The 14717-nt window shown below is 42.2% G+C and overlaps 1 protein-coding gene across 1 annotated transcript in view; it reads left to right on the top strand.

Moving 5' to 3' along the window:
• Positions 1–13999, top strand: part of LOC126100492 (peroxisomal biogenesis factor 19) — a 55058-nt gene extending 41059 nt beyond the window's left edge. Inside the window, exon 7 of the mRNA XM_049911101.1 lies at positions 13764–13999. Coding sequence (XP_049767058.1) covers positions 13764–13898 — 135 coding nt within the window. The 3' untranslated portion in view covers positions 13899–13999. The remainder of the gene's footprint in view (positions 1–13763) is intronic.
• Positions 14000–14717: the final 718 nt, after the last annotated feature.

The raw sequence follows: 14717 nt of genomic DNA, 5'->3' as shown, positions 1-14717 counted from the left end.
TGCATGTTCGGTAGTGGACGATAACTTGTGTGACCACCTTGACCACCTTCTCTTCTGCGTGAAACAACACTGGCGCTATGCAACATCAAGCACGGAAGATGCAAGAGCTTAAGATGAGGAAATGCGTCTGGTACGGTGAGACCAGTAAGCTGTATAACGCAATGCTGCCCCCAAAATTTGCCACCTCCTTTGCTTCATTTCTTAAACAGCCAGTGCAGAAAGCCAATGCTGCTACACAAAGGGAGATTGCTGGTGTCAGCACTGGTACCTGCGAGTGTCAATGCACCTGTGCTGCTGCAGTTATTTCGAAATTCCCCCCCCCCGGCAGAACATCAGAAAAGGCCGTAGTAGCCAATGTTGTGGGGCTCCCAGCCCCTCCAAATTTTCGTTCTGGTCCACTGTCCAGCACTGCCACAAAGACTTCCATGGTTGTGGCTCTGAAGCCTCCTCAGACAAAAAAATAAAAAGTTGAAGGTGAAGAATCGCTCAATGGCAGAGACGGAAAGTACACAGTCTGATGATGTCGACTTCATCCTCTCAGACATCTCTCTCAACCCTTCTTCAGCGGCAATGGACCTTGATATCAGATTGAGGCAATCATTTCGCTGCCAAGAGTGAGCCTCTACCCATTGCGGGCTCCCCTCCCCAGCAGAAAGTCAGGAAGAAAGTGCTAGCCCCAAGAAAGAGGGCTCCCATCCTACAGAGGAACATTAATGGGTTCAGGACACGTGGGGGAACTGAAACTCCTAGTAAAAGAATGCCCCATGTCCTGGTGTTTGCAGGAAACGCACTTTAAAGTATCTGATACCTGTGTACCAAGGGGATGTATGCTCTTTCACGAAGATGACCTGACTGACAAAAGGGCCAAGGGAGGGCTTTCTGTGTTTGTAAATAATGTGCACCGCCCCTCTGCTCTCCCCCTGGTTACTGACCTACAAACAGTTGCAGTTGAAATTCATGTGTGTCAGAGGATCACTGTTTGCTGACTTTATTTACCCCCACAAGATGCAATGGACTCCGAGGCTCTCAGAGATCTTATGGAACAACTCCTCCAACTGTTTCTCCTACTGGGAGACTTCAGTGGCCATCAAGTCTTGTGGGGCTCAATTACTATTTGCCATTGGGATCGCATTTTGGAGAGCTCATGATGTCTCATGAGCTGCCAGCTGTGCATCCTCAACACAGGTACTCCCACTCATCTCTGTGCTGCTACTGCGTCATTGATCATTCTCAGCCATACACCTCTCTTTCTGCTCTCTACCCCATGTGGACTCTGTTCAGTGGGAGGACGTTAATGATCTTTCCAGTGACCACTTCTCCCTTAGCATTCATCTATTGGATGGAGCATTATTTGCACACAAGCCACCAAAATGGATGATCGTCGGGGCTAACTGGGTGGTGTGCAGCCAGCTAGCTGTGTTTGAACACCGCAACAGTGTTCAGAAGTGGATGACCACATCACACAAGTGATCCATCATGCCACTGACTTATCAATTCCAAAGTCCATAGGTTAACTTAGGAGGCATCCTGTTCATTGGTGGTCCAATGAGTGCCACTCAGCAATCTGGGACAGGCGTGCAGCTTTTCAATGGTTGAAGTGTCGCCTCACAGCATTTCAGGTTTTAAAATCCAAGGCTCACCTCATCATTAAAGAGAGCAAGAAAAGCGTTCCTGGACTCTCATCAGGTTTTGGACGGATTAAATAGAAGGTTCCGAACGCTAGGTGTTTTCTTTGATTTAACGAAGGCTGACTGTGTTGACCACAAAATATTACTGCAGAAGTTGGACCATTATGGAGTAAGGGGAGTAGCTTACAATTGGTTCGCCTCTTATATTAAGAACAGAAAGCAGAGGGTAATTCTCCGCAATATTGAGAGTGGTAGTGATGTTCAGTCCTAATGGGGCACTGTTAAGTGGGGCGTTCCCCAAGGGTCGGTGCTGGGGCCACTGCTGTTTCGTATTTATATAAATGATATGCCTTCTAGTGTTACAGGTGATTCAAAAATATTTCTGTTTGCTGATGACACCAGCTTGATAGTGAAGGATCTAAGTGTAATATTGAAACAATAACAAATAATGTAGTTCATGAAATAAGTTCGTGGCTTGTGGGAAATAATTTGATGCTAAATCACAGTAAGACTCAGTTTTTACAGTTTCTAACTCACAATTCAACAAGAACCGATATTTTGATCAGACAGAATAGGCATATTATAAGCGAGACGGAACAGTTAAAGTTCCTAGGCGTTCAGATAGATAGTAAGCTGTTGTGGAAAGCCCATGTCCAGGATCTTGTTCAGAAACTAAATGCTGCTTTATTTACCATTAGAACAGTATCTGAAATAAGTGACACTTCAACACGAAAAGTAGTCTACTTCGCATATTTTCATACGCTTATGTCGTATGGTATTATTTTTTGGGGTAATTCTTCTGATTCAAAAAGGGTATTTTTGGCTCAAAAACGGGCTGTTCGAGCTATATGTGGTGTAAGTTCGAGAACCTCTTGTCGACCACTATTCAAAAATCTGGGAATTCTGACATTGCCCTCACAGTATATATTTTCTTTAATGTCGTTTGTTGTTAGCAATATTAGCCTATTCTGAAGAGTTAGCAGCTTTCACTCAGTTAATACTAGGCAGAAATCAAATCTGCATGTAGAATGCACTTCCTTGATTCTTGTGCAGAAAGGAGTGCAGTATTCAGCTGCATCCATTTTCAATAAGCTACCACAAGAACTCAAAAATCTTAGCAGTAGCCCAAACTCTTTTAAGTCCAAACTGAAGAGTTTCCCCATGGCTCACTCCTCCTACTCTGTCGAGGAGCTCCTGGAAGAGCTAAAAAATTAAGCAAATTCCAGTGTTACATTGCTGATTGTCTTCATTTAAACTTACGACTTGTCACCTGAATATGTTTTTTTATATTTCATTTTATCTGTTTCTAATATCGTTTTATAATTTCATGTATTGACTCGTTCCATGACCATGGAGACTTCTCCTTAATTTGGTCCCACGGAACAATAAATAAATAAATAAAATAAAAAAAACTGTTCCACCTTTCCATTTCTTCTAAAACAGTATGGGAAGCCATCAGGAGGATTTCTGGTAAATACAGCCATTTACCAGTAATGACAGTGCTGAAACAAGGGTGTCTTCCAACAGTGCCAGGAGACATCACTCAGACACTGGCAGAGCATTTTGCAGCGACTACTGCTGATGTGTTTTGCTGCTAGCATGCGACTGCTGAGAGGGGCAAGTTGGACTTCAGGTTTCATAATTCTGAGAATTACAACTACCCTTTCTCCATGTGGGAGCTGGAATCGGTACTGTCTGAGGCTCATGATACTGCATGTGGTCACAATCAAATCCAGTACCGCATACTTCGACATTTGCCAGCAGTGTCAAACGAAATTCTCCTCAAATGTTTTAATTTTATCTGGCAGACAGGCAACTTTCCCAGCTCATGGAAGGAAACACTTCTGTTAACCCGTTCCAAACCAAGAATTTACCGCACATGTCCCAGTAGTTACTGGAGCATCGCGTTAACGAGCTATGTTGGAAAGACCGCGGAGCAAATGGTTAACCATCGCCTGGTCTTGTTGGTAAAGACTAGGCAACTCCTTGCATCTCTCAGTGTGGATTCCGGAATATTTTGGTCCAATGTCAACAGCCTGGCCCTATTAGAGGCAGCTATTCAGCAGGCTTTCCTACGTAAACATCACTGTCTCAGCATATTCTTCGATATCAGTAAGACATACAGCACTACTTGGAGACACAATATTCTCATGCAACTCCATCAGTGGGCTTTTATGATCACATCCCCATTTTCATATGGTCCCCCCTGTCTAACCTCTTTCTTCTGTCCCAATTTAGTGACGTGCTGTCAGATTGTTTTGAGCTGGAGAATAGTGTTCCTCAAGCCAGTATTTTAAGTGTTACCCTCTTTGCCATAGCCATAAACAGTATCACGTTTACAGTAAGGAGTCCTGTACAGTGTTCCTTATTTTTGGATGATTTTGCTGTTTTTTGTTCCTTCTCCAGTGTTGCAACAGCAATCAGTCAGATGCAACTTACAGTGCGGAGGTTAGAGGAGTGGGCTGCAAAGATGAGTTTTCAGTTTTCTGTAGACAAGTGTGTGTGTGTGTGTGTGTGTGTGTGTGTGTGTGTGTGTGTGTGTGTGTGTTCATTTTAATCATTCTTGTTGTTGAAGGGACACCATACTACATTTTGAAGATTGAGCGAGGTTTCTGGGCCTCATTTTTTACTCCAAACTATTATGGTTACCACACCTGAAAGCCAGAACCCAGAAGGCATTGAATGTTGTAAAGTGCCTTAGCTACAGGTCTTGGGGATCAGAGAGGACATGTCTGCTCCAGTTTTATGGGGCTTTTGTGCGTCCACAGCTAGACTGTGGATGCACACTGCCCACCATGAGGGTATTAGGCAGGCCACAGGCTCTTTCAAGACAAGCCCTGTAGGCAGTCTCTGTGCTGAAACTGGTGAACTGCCACTCATAATCTGGTGCCAGTTCCTTGCAGTGCATCAGGCGTGCAAGTTACTCACAACTCTGACTTCACCCGCATGCCATGCTGTTGTTCGTCCATCTCTGGAACGCCTTTTCTCCAATCATCCACAAGTAACACCACCATTTGGGATTTGGATGCGACATGTGCTGGAGTCACTTGGTGTGGAGCACATACAACCCCAAATTCACAGCTTTAACCACCAGCCACCATGGTTATTGCAGAGGCCCAGAGTAAAATTACTGGTGCAGTGCAGAAGATATTGCATTCCTGCTTATGTTTTTAATACATTATTTTATGACATTTTAACTGAGCACCACAATTCTACAGCTGTCTTTATGAGTGGGTCAAAATGGGGGGATTCCGCTGATTGCTAAGTTTGTTTTTCCTGATTGTGTCCTCCAGGTCCAACTGCCTCAAGGCTGAACTGCCTTTGATCTGGAATTATATGGAATCTTCAAGGCACTGGAGTGGATGAGATGTGTTTCAAGGGCTAAATTCCTTGTCTGTTCTGATTCTCTGAGTGCCCTTCACTCTCTAAAACACCTGTATCAAGCAGATAAAGTAAATCAGAATATCCAAGAACCTTCCTCCAGCTACAAGAGCCGGGGAAGGAGGTGTCTTTGTGCTGAGTTTCAAGGCACATGGGTATTGCACGGAAGGGCAGATAAAGCAGCTGATGAGGCATGTCATGAGCCTCAGTTATTCCCCTGCATGCTATCACCTCACTGTTGCTGTACAGAGTCATGTATTGAAGGGAGGATGAGTGGCTGGAAGTGAGAGATAATAAGCTGTATCTAGTAAAGCCCACTACGCAACCATGGCATACCTTTGAGCCACGAAGACTTGGTGAGGTCCTCCTTACTTGTCCTTGCATGTGCCACAGTCCTCTGATGATGTATGGCTTCTTGATTTGGTGTGGTGACCTTCCAATGTGTGGTGCTTGTGGCCTACAGATCACTGTGCACCACATTTTACTAGACTGTGTTTTATTTTCAGATCAGAGGGTTAGTGGCAGATTTTCCAGCAGATTAACTTTTTTTTTTTTTTTTTTTTTTTTAAAGTGACTTTTAAACGTATATGGTGATGCTTTTAAGATTTGTGATTTGTCCAACTTGTTGCCAAAAAAAAATTAAGGAGATGTTCTCAATGTGTTAGCAGGATGACTGGCTCACTCATGTTTATTGTAAGTGATCAGCTGGTCACATATCTCTGTGCAATTGTTTTAGCTCCTCTCTCATTTTCCTTCCGTTTTCCTCCCAGGCGGGGAGGAGGGAGGGGGGGGGGTGAGATTAGATTACACCAAAAACTTTCCATTATCAACAACACTGCATTATTGTACGCCAAGGACTTTCCAGAATCAAAATTTTGTTCTGTAGCAGGTGTTCCTGTTTTGGTGGGTGATTAGTAGATGCTCAGCAAATAATTTGTGTGGGAACTGCAAGTCACTTTATAATGTTTTAAAAACTTAACTCACATTCGAGACACTGTAGGCTCATTATCAGGTCTTGGGTATTTGAATGAGCCATCTATCTGATGATGACAGACCTGCGAAGGATGAAGGTTGGTTAATGAGAAAGTGAAAGCTTTTAAAAATCATTATAAAGCTACCAATCACAGTTCCTGTGCAGATAATACACTAATTCAACCACAGTTGCAGTGTAATGCACCAGAATGGGGTAAGATAAAAATAGATATAAACTTTATCATTTAAATTGTGAAAATAAAAAGGGGCATAAATGGTTGTGCTTAGAGGTGGAGCAGGGAAAACTTTGCAACAGCCTGTGAAATACGAACAGCAGGCAGAGTGAAAGAGCTTAATGAACGTTATTAAGAATGTACAGGATGTGCTTTTAATGTGGCAGAAGGATAACCAAACATAAGTACCTGAATCATCATGGCCTAAAGTGAGTTTCCAAGATCAAATGTGGCTATTTATCTTCAACAAAAGGGGTAAAAGTGAGATAACAGCACAACAGTAACAAACATACAGGATTTCCTGAATGAGACGACAATGAAATACAAGGGTAATCCCAAAAGTAAGGTCTCCTATTTTTTATATATACATAGACCTGTTTATTTCTACAATGGTTTACATCAGTTTACAGCTTGAACATTTAGCTATTTTTGACATAATCAACGTTTCTGTCGATGCATTTTTGTAGATGCTGTGGCAGTTATTGTATGCCCATGTCATACCAGCTCACTGCCATTCTGTTCATCAGAAAGTTATGAACCTCTTCTTTCACCTCGTCGTTGGAGCTGAATTGCTTTCCGGCCAAATGTTCTTTTAACCTATGGAACAGGTGACGGTCACTGGGTGTCAACTCAGGACTATAGAGTGGGTGGGTGATTATGTTCCACTGAAACTGTTGCAGGAGAGCAAAGGTTTGCCGAGCGATGTGTGGGTGAGGTTGTCGTGGAGAATGTGTACTCCCTTGCTCAACATTCCTCTTCTCCAGTTCTGAATTGCCCATTTGAGTTTTTTCAGAGTCTCACAGTACCTGTCAGCATTAATTGTGGTCCCAGCGATTCAGCTCCGACAACGAGGTGAAAGAAGAGGTTCATAACTTTCTGAACAGCTTGGCGGTGAGCTGGTATGACATGGGCATACAACAACTACCACAGCGTCTACAAAACTGCATCGACAGAAATGGTGATTATGTCAAAAAATAGCTAAATGTTCAAGCTGTAAACTGATGTAAACCATTGTAGAAATACACAAGTCTATGTACTTATAAAAAAATAGGAGACCTTACTTTTGGGATTACCCTTGTATTTATAGAAAAACTTTCTAACTATCAAATGATAGCAAACCTATGTAATCGTCTACACAAACTACAACAAATTGGACTTGAAGTTCCTTTTTCCCAGAGGAGTGGAAAGGGCTAGCTGTTGAATTCCCACTCACCTTGTCCAGCTGCACCTCCTTTCATGTTTGGGCGTTCATGATGTTCCTACTTCATTCATGAGTAGTCTTAGTTTCCCAAATCTTCTCTTTCACCATTTAATGGAAAAGCAAGGGTTTTGATTGTGCGTTTTTGTTGCACAATCTGTAAGTGGCAGAAAAAGGGAGAGAACATGTGAACACTAGGAAAGAATGCCCTGAATGTACTTGTTTCAGATGCAAGAAATAGTTTGGTGAAACACAGAAGAATGATTCAATAAATTCACATAAAGTATGGCTCTCATCTTATTTCTTTAGACACCTAGCCTTAAAATGTCGAACACACGTTTGATTTTAGTAGTGGAACAATGACTGGTCCTTTTTTCCCCAAATGCATACAGAAACCTATTCTAGAATTAACAGTGAATCCAAACCAACAACCCCCTTCCTAGTCGCCATGACCAACTATATCCTCACCCACAATTACTTCTCTTTTGAAGGCATTACCTACAAACATATCTGGGGTATGGCTGTGGGCACCCGCATGCCACAATCCTATTGCCACCCTATTCATAGGCCATCCAGAGGACTCCTTTCTAAACACCCAGAATCCTACACCCCTCACCTAGTACAGATTCATTGATGACATCTTTGCGATCTGGTCGAGGGTGAGGACACCCTATCGACAGTCCTCCAGAATCTCAACTACTCTCCTCCCCCCCGTTTGCTTCACCTGGCCCTACTCAATCCAACAAATCACCTTCCTAGATGTTGGCCTCCACCTCAAAGATGGCTACATTAGTACCTCCGTCCATATCAACCCTACTAACCCCCAGCAATACCTCCACTTCGACAGCTGCCATCCGTTCCATACCAAGAATTTCCTTCTGCACAGCCTAGCCACCCTTGGTTGTTGCACCTCAAGTGAAATATACTGAGGATCTCACTGAAACAGACCATAATTATCCTCCCAACCATTTACAAAAACAAATCTCCCAAGCACTTATCTTTCCATTCTCCCAAAGTCTCACCATCCAGGCACGAGCATTTGCCTCATAACTCAGTACCACCCAGACTGGAGCAACTGAATTACATTCCCCACCAGGGTTTTAATTACCTCTCGTCATGTCCCGAAATGAGTAATGTCCTCCCCACTATCCTTCCAACCTCTCCCACAGTGGTATTCTACCATCCACCAAACCTACACCATATACTTGTCCATGCCTACACAACCTCTTGCCTAATGGCTCATACCTCTCTAATAGATTTAGATGCAAGACCTGCCCCATACATCCTCCCACCACCACCTACTCCTGTCCAGTCACAAACATCCTCCCACCACCACCGTCTCCTGTCCGGTCACAAACATCACCTATCTCATCAAAGGCAGGGCTGATCTACAAGCTAAGCTGCAACCACTGTGCTGCATTCTATGTGGCCATGACAGCCAACAAGCTGTCTGTCCACGTGAGTGGCCATCGGCAAACTGTGGCCAAGAAACAAGTGGACCAGCCTGTTGCTGAGCACGCTGCCAAACACTACATCCTTGATTTCAGTGACTGTTTTACAGCCTGTGTCATATGGATCCTTCCCACCAACACCAGCTTTTATGAATTGCACAAGTGGGAACTTCCCTGCAAAATATCCTACGTTCCCATAACCTTCCTGGCCTCAACCTTTGTTAGTCATTGTCCTCACCCATCCAGCCCCTTCCCTGTTCTCATTCCAGTGCTACACAGCCCTCATTCCACCATCGCACCCAGTCTTTTTACTTATCTCCTTTTCCGCTAATCCCCCTCCCTCCCCACTTCTCCCCTGCCCATGGCTAAACCGCCTGCCCACACACAGCTGCCCTACCCTCTCTCCACCTTGTCACTGCACACACCCCAGCAACCTTCACTGCCCATCACCGCTACCCTACTATCCCTCCCCCTCCCTGCCCCAGCCTCCTCCTTACTCCCACCCAGTCACCAATTCCATCATGCACTGGCGCTGCTGCTCGGAGTGTGGCTTCAGTTGACTGAGACTGTGTGTGTGTGTGTGTGTGTGTGTGTGTGTGTGTGTGTGTGTGTGTGTGTGTGTGTGTCGTCTATTTTTGACGAAGGCCTTTCTGGCTGAAAGCTTTATTTGTGACAGTCTTTTTGTTGTGCCTGTCTGCGGCCCAGCATCTCCGCTATATGGTGAGTAGTAACTTTCCGTTTCTTAGTATTGTCACATTCCATCCTGGATTTTCTGTTGTTTGAAATCAAGACTTCAGTAACACATGATGTTATTGATACAGTGCACATATAGTCCAGCTGTTCGCAATACACACTAAAATTGCTCTTCAGCATTAACTAGATACACACAGTGTGTGCCTGGACTAGGTTAGGTTACTTATCGGATGTGGTTTGTCATTTTCTATTGCTTGAAAATGGTAGAAGTAGAGAGCAGGTGTGGCACTGTTCTCTCTCCGCTCGATGGCGTCCCAGTCTATATGATGTGGAACGGCATCCATAGGTCATGACAATGCCAATCTGTAACTATTAGGAAAAGAGCGAACTCCTCGCGTGGTTCGCTTATTTTCAGATACTGTATATCAGAAATGATATCACTGTCTTGATGGAGCGGCACGCCGGATTGTGTGCACCGCCCTTGCTTGTAATGAAAGCAATTGTGTTAGTTGTCTGTGGATCTTCTTCACTTATAAATGTAGCGACTGCACCACTCGATAACACGATGCCTCCATTGACCTGAAATAACCAAAAGTCCCTTGTATGTTTGCGATGGACCCTTCAGTTTACGCGAGCTTGCTGACTATAGTTTTTATGCCCAGTTTGAGAATGGTTATTCAAACGTTAAAATTTAGTGTCTTGAATCATTATTCCATCACCCAAGCCTAGGCCACATTATGAATTTTGCGAGGATATTAGTTTGTTAATTATTATTCCGTCACAAGATGCCGATACATCGCATATTCAACAACTGTGGCATTTATGGGGAGATAGGCGGCAAACTGGCCTGGTCACAGTCGCTAGCCAGGTTTTACTTGTAGTATTGGTTTTATGTATGGGTTTCTACTTAATATTAAATGGCCAATAAAGAGTAACCATAATTGTGCCACTGCTCATTGCAAGACCATTGCCCATGAACTAAGGATTTTGTGTCAGATTGTTTCCTGACAGTAGAAATATTGTTCAGTGTATTTGAGTAACTAGGTACAAGTTAGTGGATAACATGAATATTCCTATTGAAAAATATATTCAGAACGTTTCCTCCCTGAGGATTACTAGTGGGATTATTATAAAAATGAGGCATTAGTTTTGCCTTTTAAATAAGGTGTAGAAACTGAACACTGTTCTGTCATAGAAATATCTCTCTCTCTCTCTCTCTCTCGTGTGTGTGTGTGTGTGTGTGTGTGTGTGTGTGTGTGTTTTCCATATCTCCTAAACCATTGGATCGATTCCAGCCAAATTTGGTGCACACCCTGCATACCATCTGGAAAGAAGTACTGTGGGGAAAGAATTGCCTAGCTCCCAAAGGGGCGGGAGTGAAAATGATTTGTAACACCTGACATCTAGGCTGCTCTCCACAACTGGCATGTCATGTGAATAGTATTGGAATTTGTTCCAGGAGATATATGTGTGTGGATAGGCACAGCTGAGCAAAGAGGGCAGTTGGTCAGATATTGGTGGGAGTTGGAAACGGTCAAAGAGAGAGGGGGAGAGGAGATGGACAGAGAGGGCATTGTAGAATTTGTTGGTTGGTTTTGAAGATGGTGATCAAACAGTAAGGTCATCGGTCCCATCAGATTAGAGAAGGATGGGGAAGGACGTCAGCTGTGCCCTTTCAAAGGGACCATCCCAGCATTTACCTGAAGTGATTTCGGGTAATTATGGGAGACCTATATCAGGGTGGCCAGATGCGGGTGGCAGAGGAAGAGACAGAGAGTGTTAGGGAAGGAGGGGATGGGGATGGACAGAGTGGAGTGGAGATTAGGGTTGGGTTGTTTGGGGGAGGAGACCAAACAGCTAAGTCATCACCTCATTGGATTAGGGAAGGAGGGGGAAGGAAGTCGGCTGTGCCCTTTCAAAGGAAGCATCTCAGCATTTGCCTGGAGCGATTTAGGGAAATGATGGAAAACCTAAATCAGGATGGCCAGACACAGGATTGAATCGTCATCCTCCTGAATGCGAGTCCAGTGTGCTAACCACTGCACCACCTCACTTGGATAGTGGAAATTAGGAAATGGACAGAGATATGGGTAGAGAAGGAGGGGGGAGGAGGTGATAGACAGAAGTGGTGGACAAAGGGGGGAGGAGATGGACAGTGGAGGGGAGAAAATGTGGATTAAATAAATACCTTTTTTATTACTAATTGGATTGCCAGGTCCATGGTTCAAGGTCCCAGTTACAGACTGCCTGTCAAACGGCATCCAGGTGCAACAGAATTTTGATTTTCAACATTTCACATAATTAATGACCAAATTTAAAAACTTGAAGTGCTGCAATACTCTACTAACTAAGAAGATTAACACAGTAAGAGAAGTATTATATTTAGAAACTGAATACATGTCTTGAGGCAGCGTAACTCATGGCAGGCAAATACTCGGACTATATTCATTGAGTATTTAAGAATGAGCGCACTTGTTGGCTGCCAACAAACTTTACACAGGATTTCATACTTTTTACAAAACTTTTTCTCTCACTGACACACACACACACACACACACACACACACACACACACACTATACTGAAAGGAAAAATGAAAAAAGTTTATTGCTTACTTTTCACTGTCCATGCAGTAAAACTGCCACATCAAATACGGCCTTTTAATTTATACATTTTTACTATTGACTCTATTCACAACACATTTTGCAGACTGTATCCACATATACAACTGAATGTACCTGCGAAATTATATAATGGCACAACACAGGTTCAAGAAATATGACGACATAAATATTGAGACGCATAGAGAACTAGCTTTTACGAAAGACTGTGCAAATTGTCCAGACTGTACTTACCCATTGTTTGATAATGACAGCACATAATGACTTCAAACGTGTAATGTAATCAGAAGACTGAAGCTGTTTTATACATGGAGTTCAGTTCTTTGCAGAATCAGAGGTTTATTTGGATTATATAGAATCCTTAAGTACATAATTAGTGTACTTTTCGTTGTAGAATGTCACAGAATTGCAGTGGCACTCTTAAGCCTTCCTCATTTTCAAGTAGATATCTCAAATTAAAATGATATAAACTCAAAACTGCAATTACACCTGAAATGCTGCAAGAGTAGCTCTTCTTGCACCTGTCATAACCAAACTAACTACCAAAAATCATCTTAAAATATTGTCCCAGTTTTTAAACTGAGATCGTATGCACTTCCCTGAGAAGTTTCCCCATCTTTGGAATATACTGAGTGTAACACTTTATGTTTGGGAGTTCAAAAAAAGAATTGTGTTTTCTTCAGCATTTTCACAGCTTGCACATTGTGACATAGAAGTAACTGCAATTGAAAGATCATAGATCGTCCATATTTTGATGCCTCAGATCTTTTATTAACTTCTTTGTCAAGGTCATGACATCTGGCAAAATGAAGTCCTTTGTCTAGTGAACAGTTTCTTAGCAATTCCACGAAGTGGCACATTACATAATACCCATAATCGTGTCATGATCTGAAGGGTTTGAGAAATGCTTCATTTGTAGATAGTTGAAGCTGCTTCTGTACTTTCAAATTTTTTGCTCCCATGTCACAAGAAAAAAGCTAGAGTGAATCCAGATCCTTGTTCTTACTGTTATTCTTTTTGCTGAAAATTCTTGCAAACTCTACAAAGTGTGCTGACCAGAAAATTGTGAGCAAGTATTTTAAAAGCTGACAACCTAGTGGGTTTTCACATTTAGTTATAAGAATTTGAAATTATCTGCATCAGTTGTGCCATATTTAAATCTTCCTGTTTTCTGACAAACATTTCTTATACTTCAAATTCTTATTGTAAACTGTGGAATTATCACTTATCATGCAAAATCGTAACTCCATTCTTTCAATGTCATTGTGTCTTGTAAAATCGGGTTCACTTATTCAATTTTTTAAAGTATAAATGTTTATTGTGTTCAACTTTTGACATGAAGGAACATTACATTGTTACACCCAAGAAGGTAAATTGTTAAGTGAAAATTGGCCTGTTTGTTCATTTGTGAAAAGAATCATCACTTTTAGTGAACAGAGGAATAATTTATTTGTTGGGTATGACGATACATAATCAACTCTTTACTTTTGTTGTAGAATAGTTTGGATCACATAGACATGTTTACAACTTAAAGAAAATTAGATGTGTGTGGAACCAAATGTAATTATGTACATTTTTGTTGTACAGATGCAGAATTGTGGTCATCCACCAAAGGATCTCGTTGGAGACATGAATTCAGTTATAACGTTTGATGAACAAGGCAACCCAGTTCTGCCTTCTCTGCCACCTGGGGCAGATCCCAGCCAATGTGCTGTCATGTGACATAGGAAAACGTGCACTGCTATATACAGTGCCGCTTTGTAATCTTTTAGTCGAGAAATCCTTGTAAAAAGTTTGTTTAATAAAATTCTATACCAGTGTAACCTGATGGTTTCCATCTTACTGTAGCCATCCTTTTGTAACTGCATTGTTTTTGGGAGGACAGCATTTCAGTTCCTCATCCAGTCAACTAGAATTAGGTTTCCGTACATTACTTAGGTTAAATGCCTGCGTGATTACCTTGAAAGGAGCATGACCAATTTCCTGCCCCCATGTTTCTTGTAACCGAGCTTGGGCTGCATATCTCATGACCTTCTCAATGACAGGACATTAAACCCTAATCTTCTTTCCTATTTCTATATGACATCAAACTGACTAGTGGCAGAAAAATAATTGTTACTGTGGCACTTCATATTCTGCCTTAGTGAGGGGTCAGATAAGCTTTTATCTTTGTCTTTCCTTCAAATGGAAACATTGAAGTAACAACTGTAGACCATGCAAAAAGTAAGCACTGTAAATGATTAGTATCTGTTGATGCAATTGAACACAAAGAAGGATGCATCTGACAGGTTAATGTTAGATGTAGAAAGCTAGTGAAGGATAAAAATTTGTTTCCAAGAGACTGAAGTAAAATAAAAAAAATCAGTTTGGCATGAATTATAGCTTGCAGTGTGATGTACAGATCCTAAGTTAAATGGTCCACGTGGATGTGAAATAGGTATATCTGAATCATATTTTTAAGCGGTAATACTTGTCACAAATATGTAAATGAATATACACTGAGGAAAAATATATCTAAAAACAAAGATGATGCGACTTACC

Source organism: Schistocerca cancellata, chromosome 9 (assembly GCF_023864275.1).
Source record: "Schistocerca cancellata isolate TAMUIC-IGC-003103 chromosome 9, iqSchCanc2.1, whole genome shotgun sequence".
Taxonomy (NCBI): Eukaryota; Metazoa; Arthropoda; class Insecta; order Orthoptera; family Acrididae; genus Schistocerca; species Schistocerca cancellata.
This window is presented reverse-complemented; position numbering and strand designations above follow the sequence as displayed.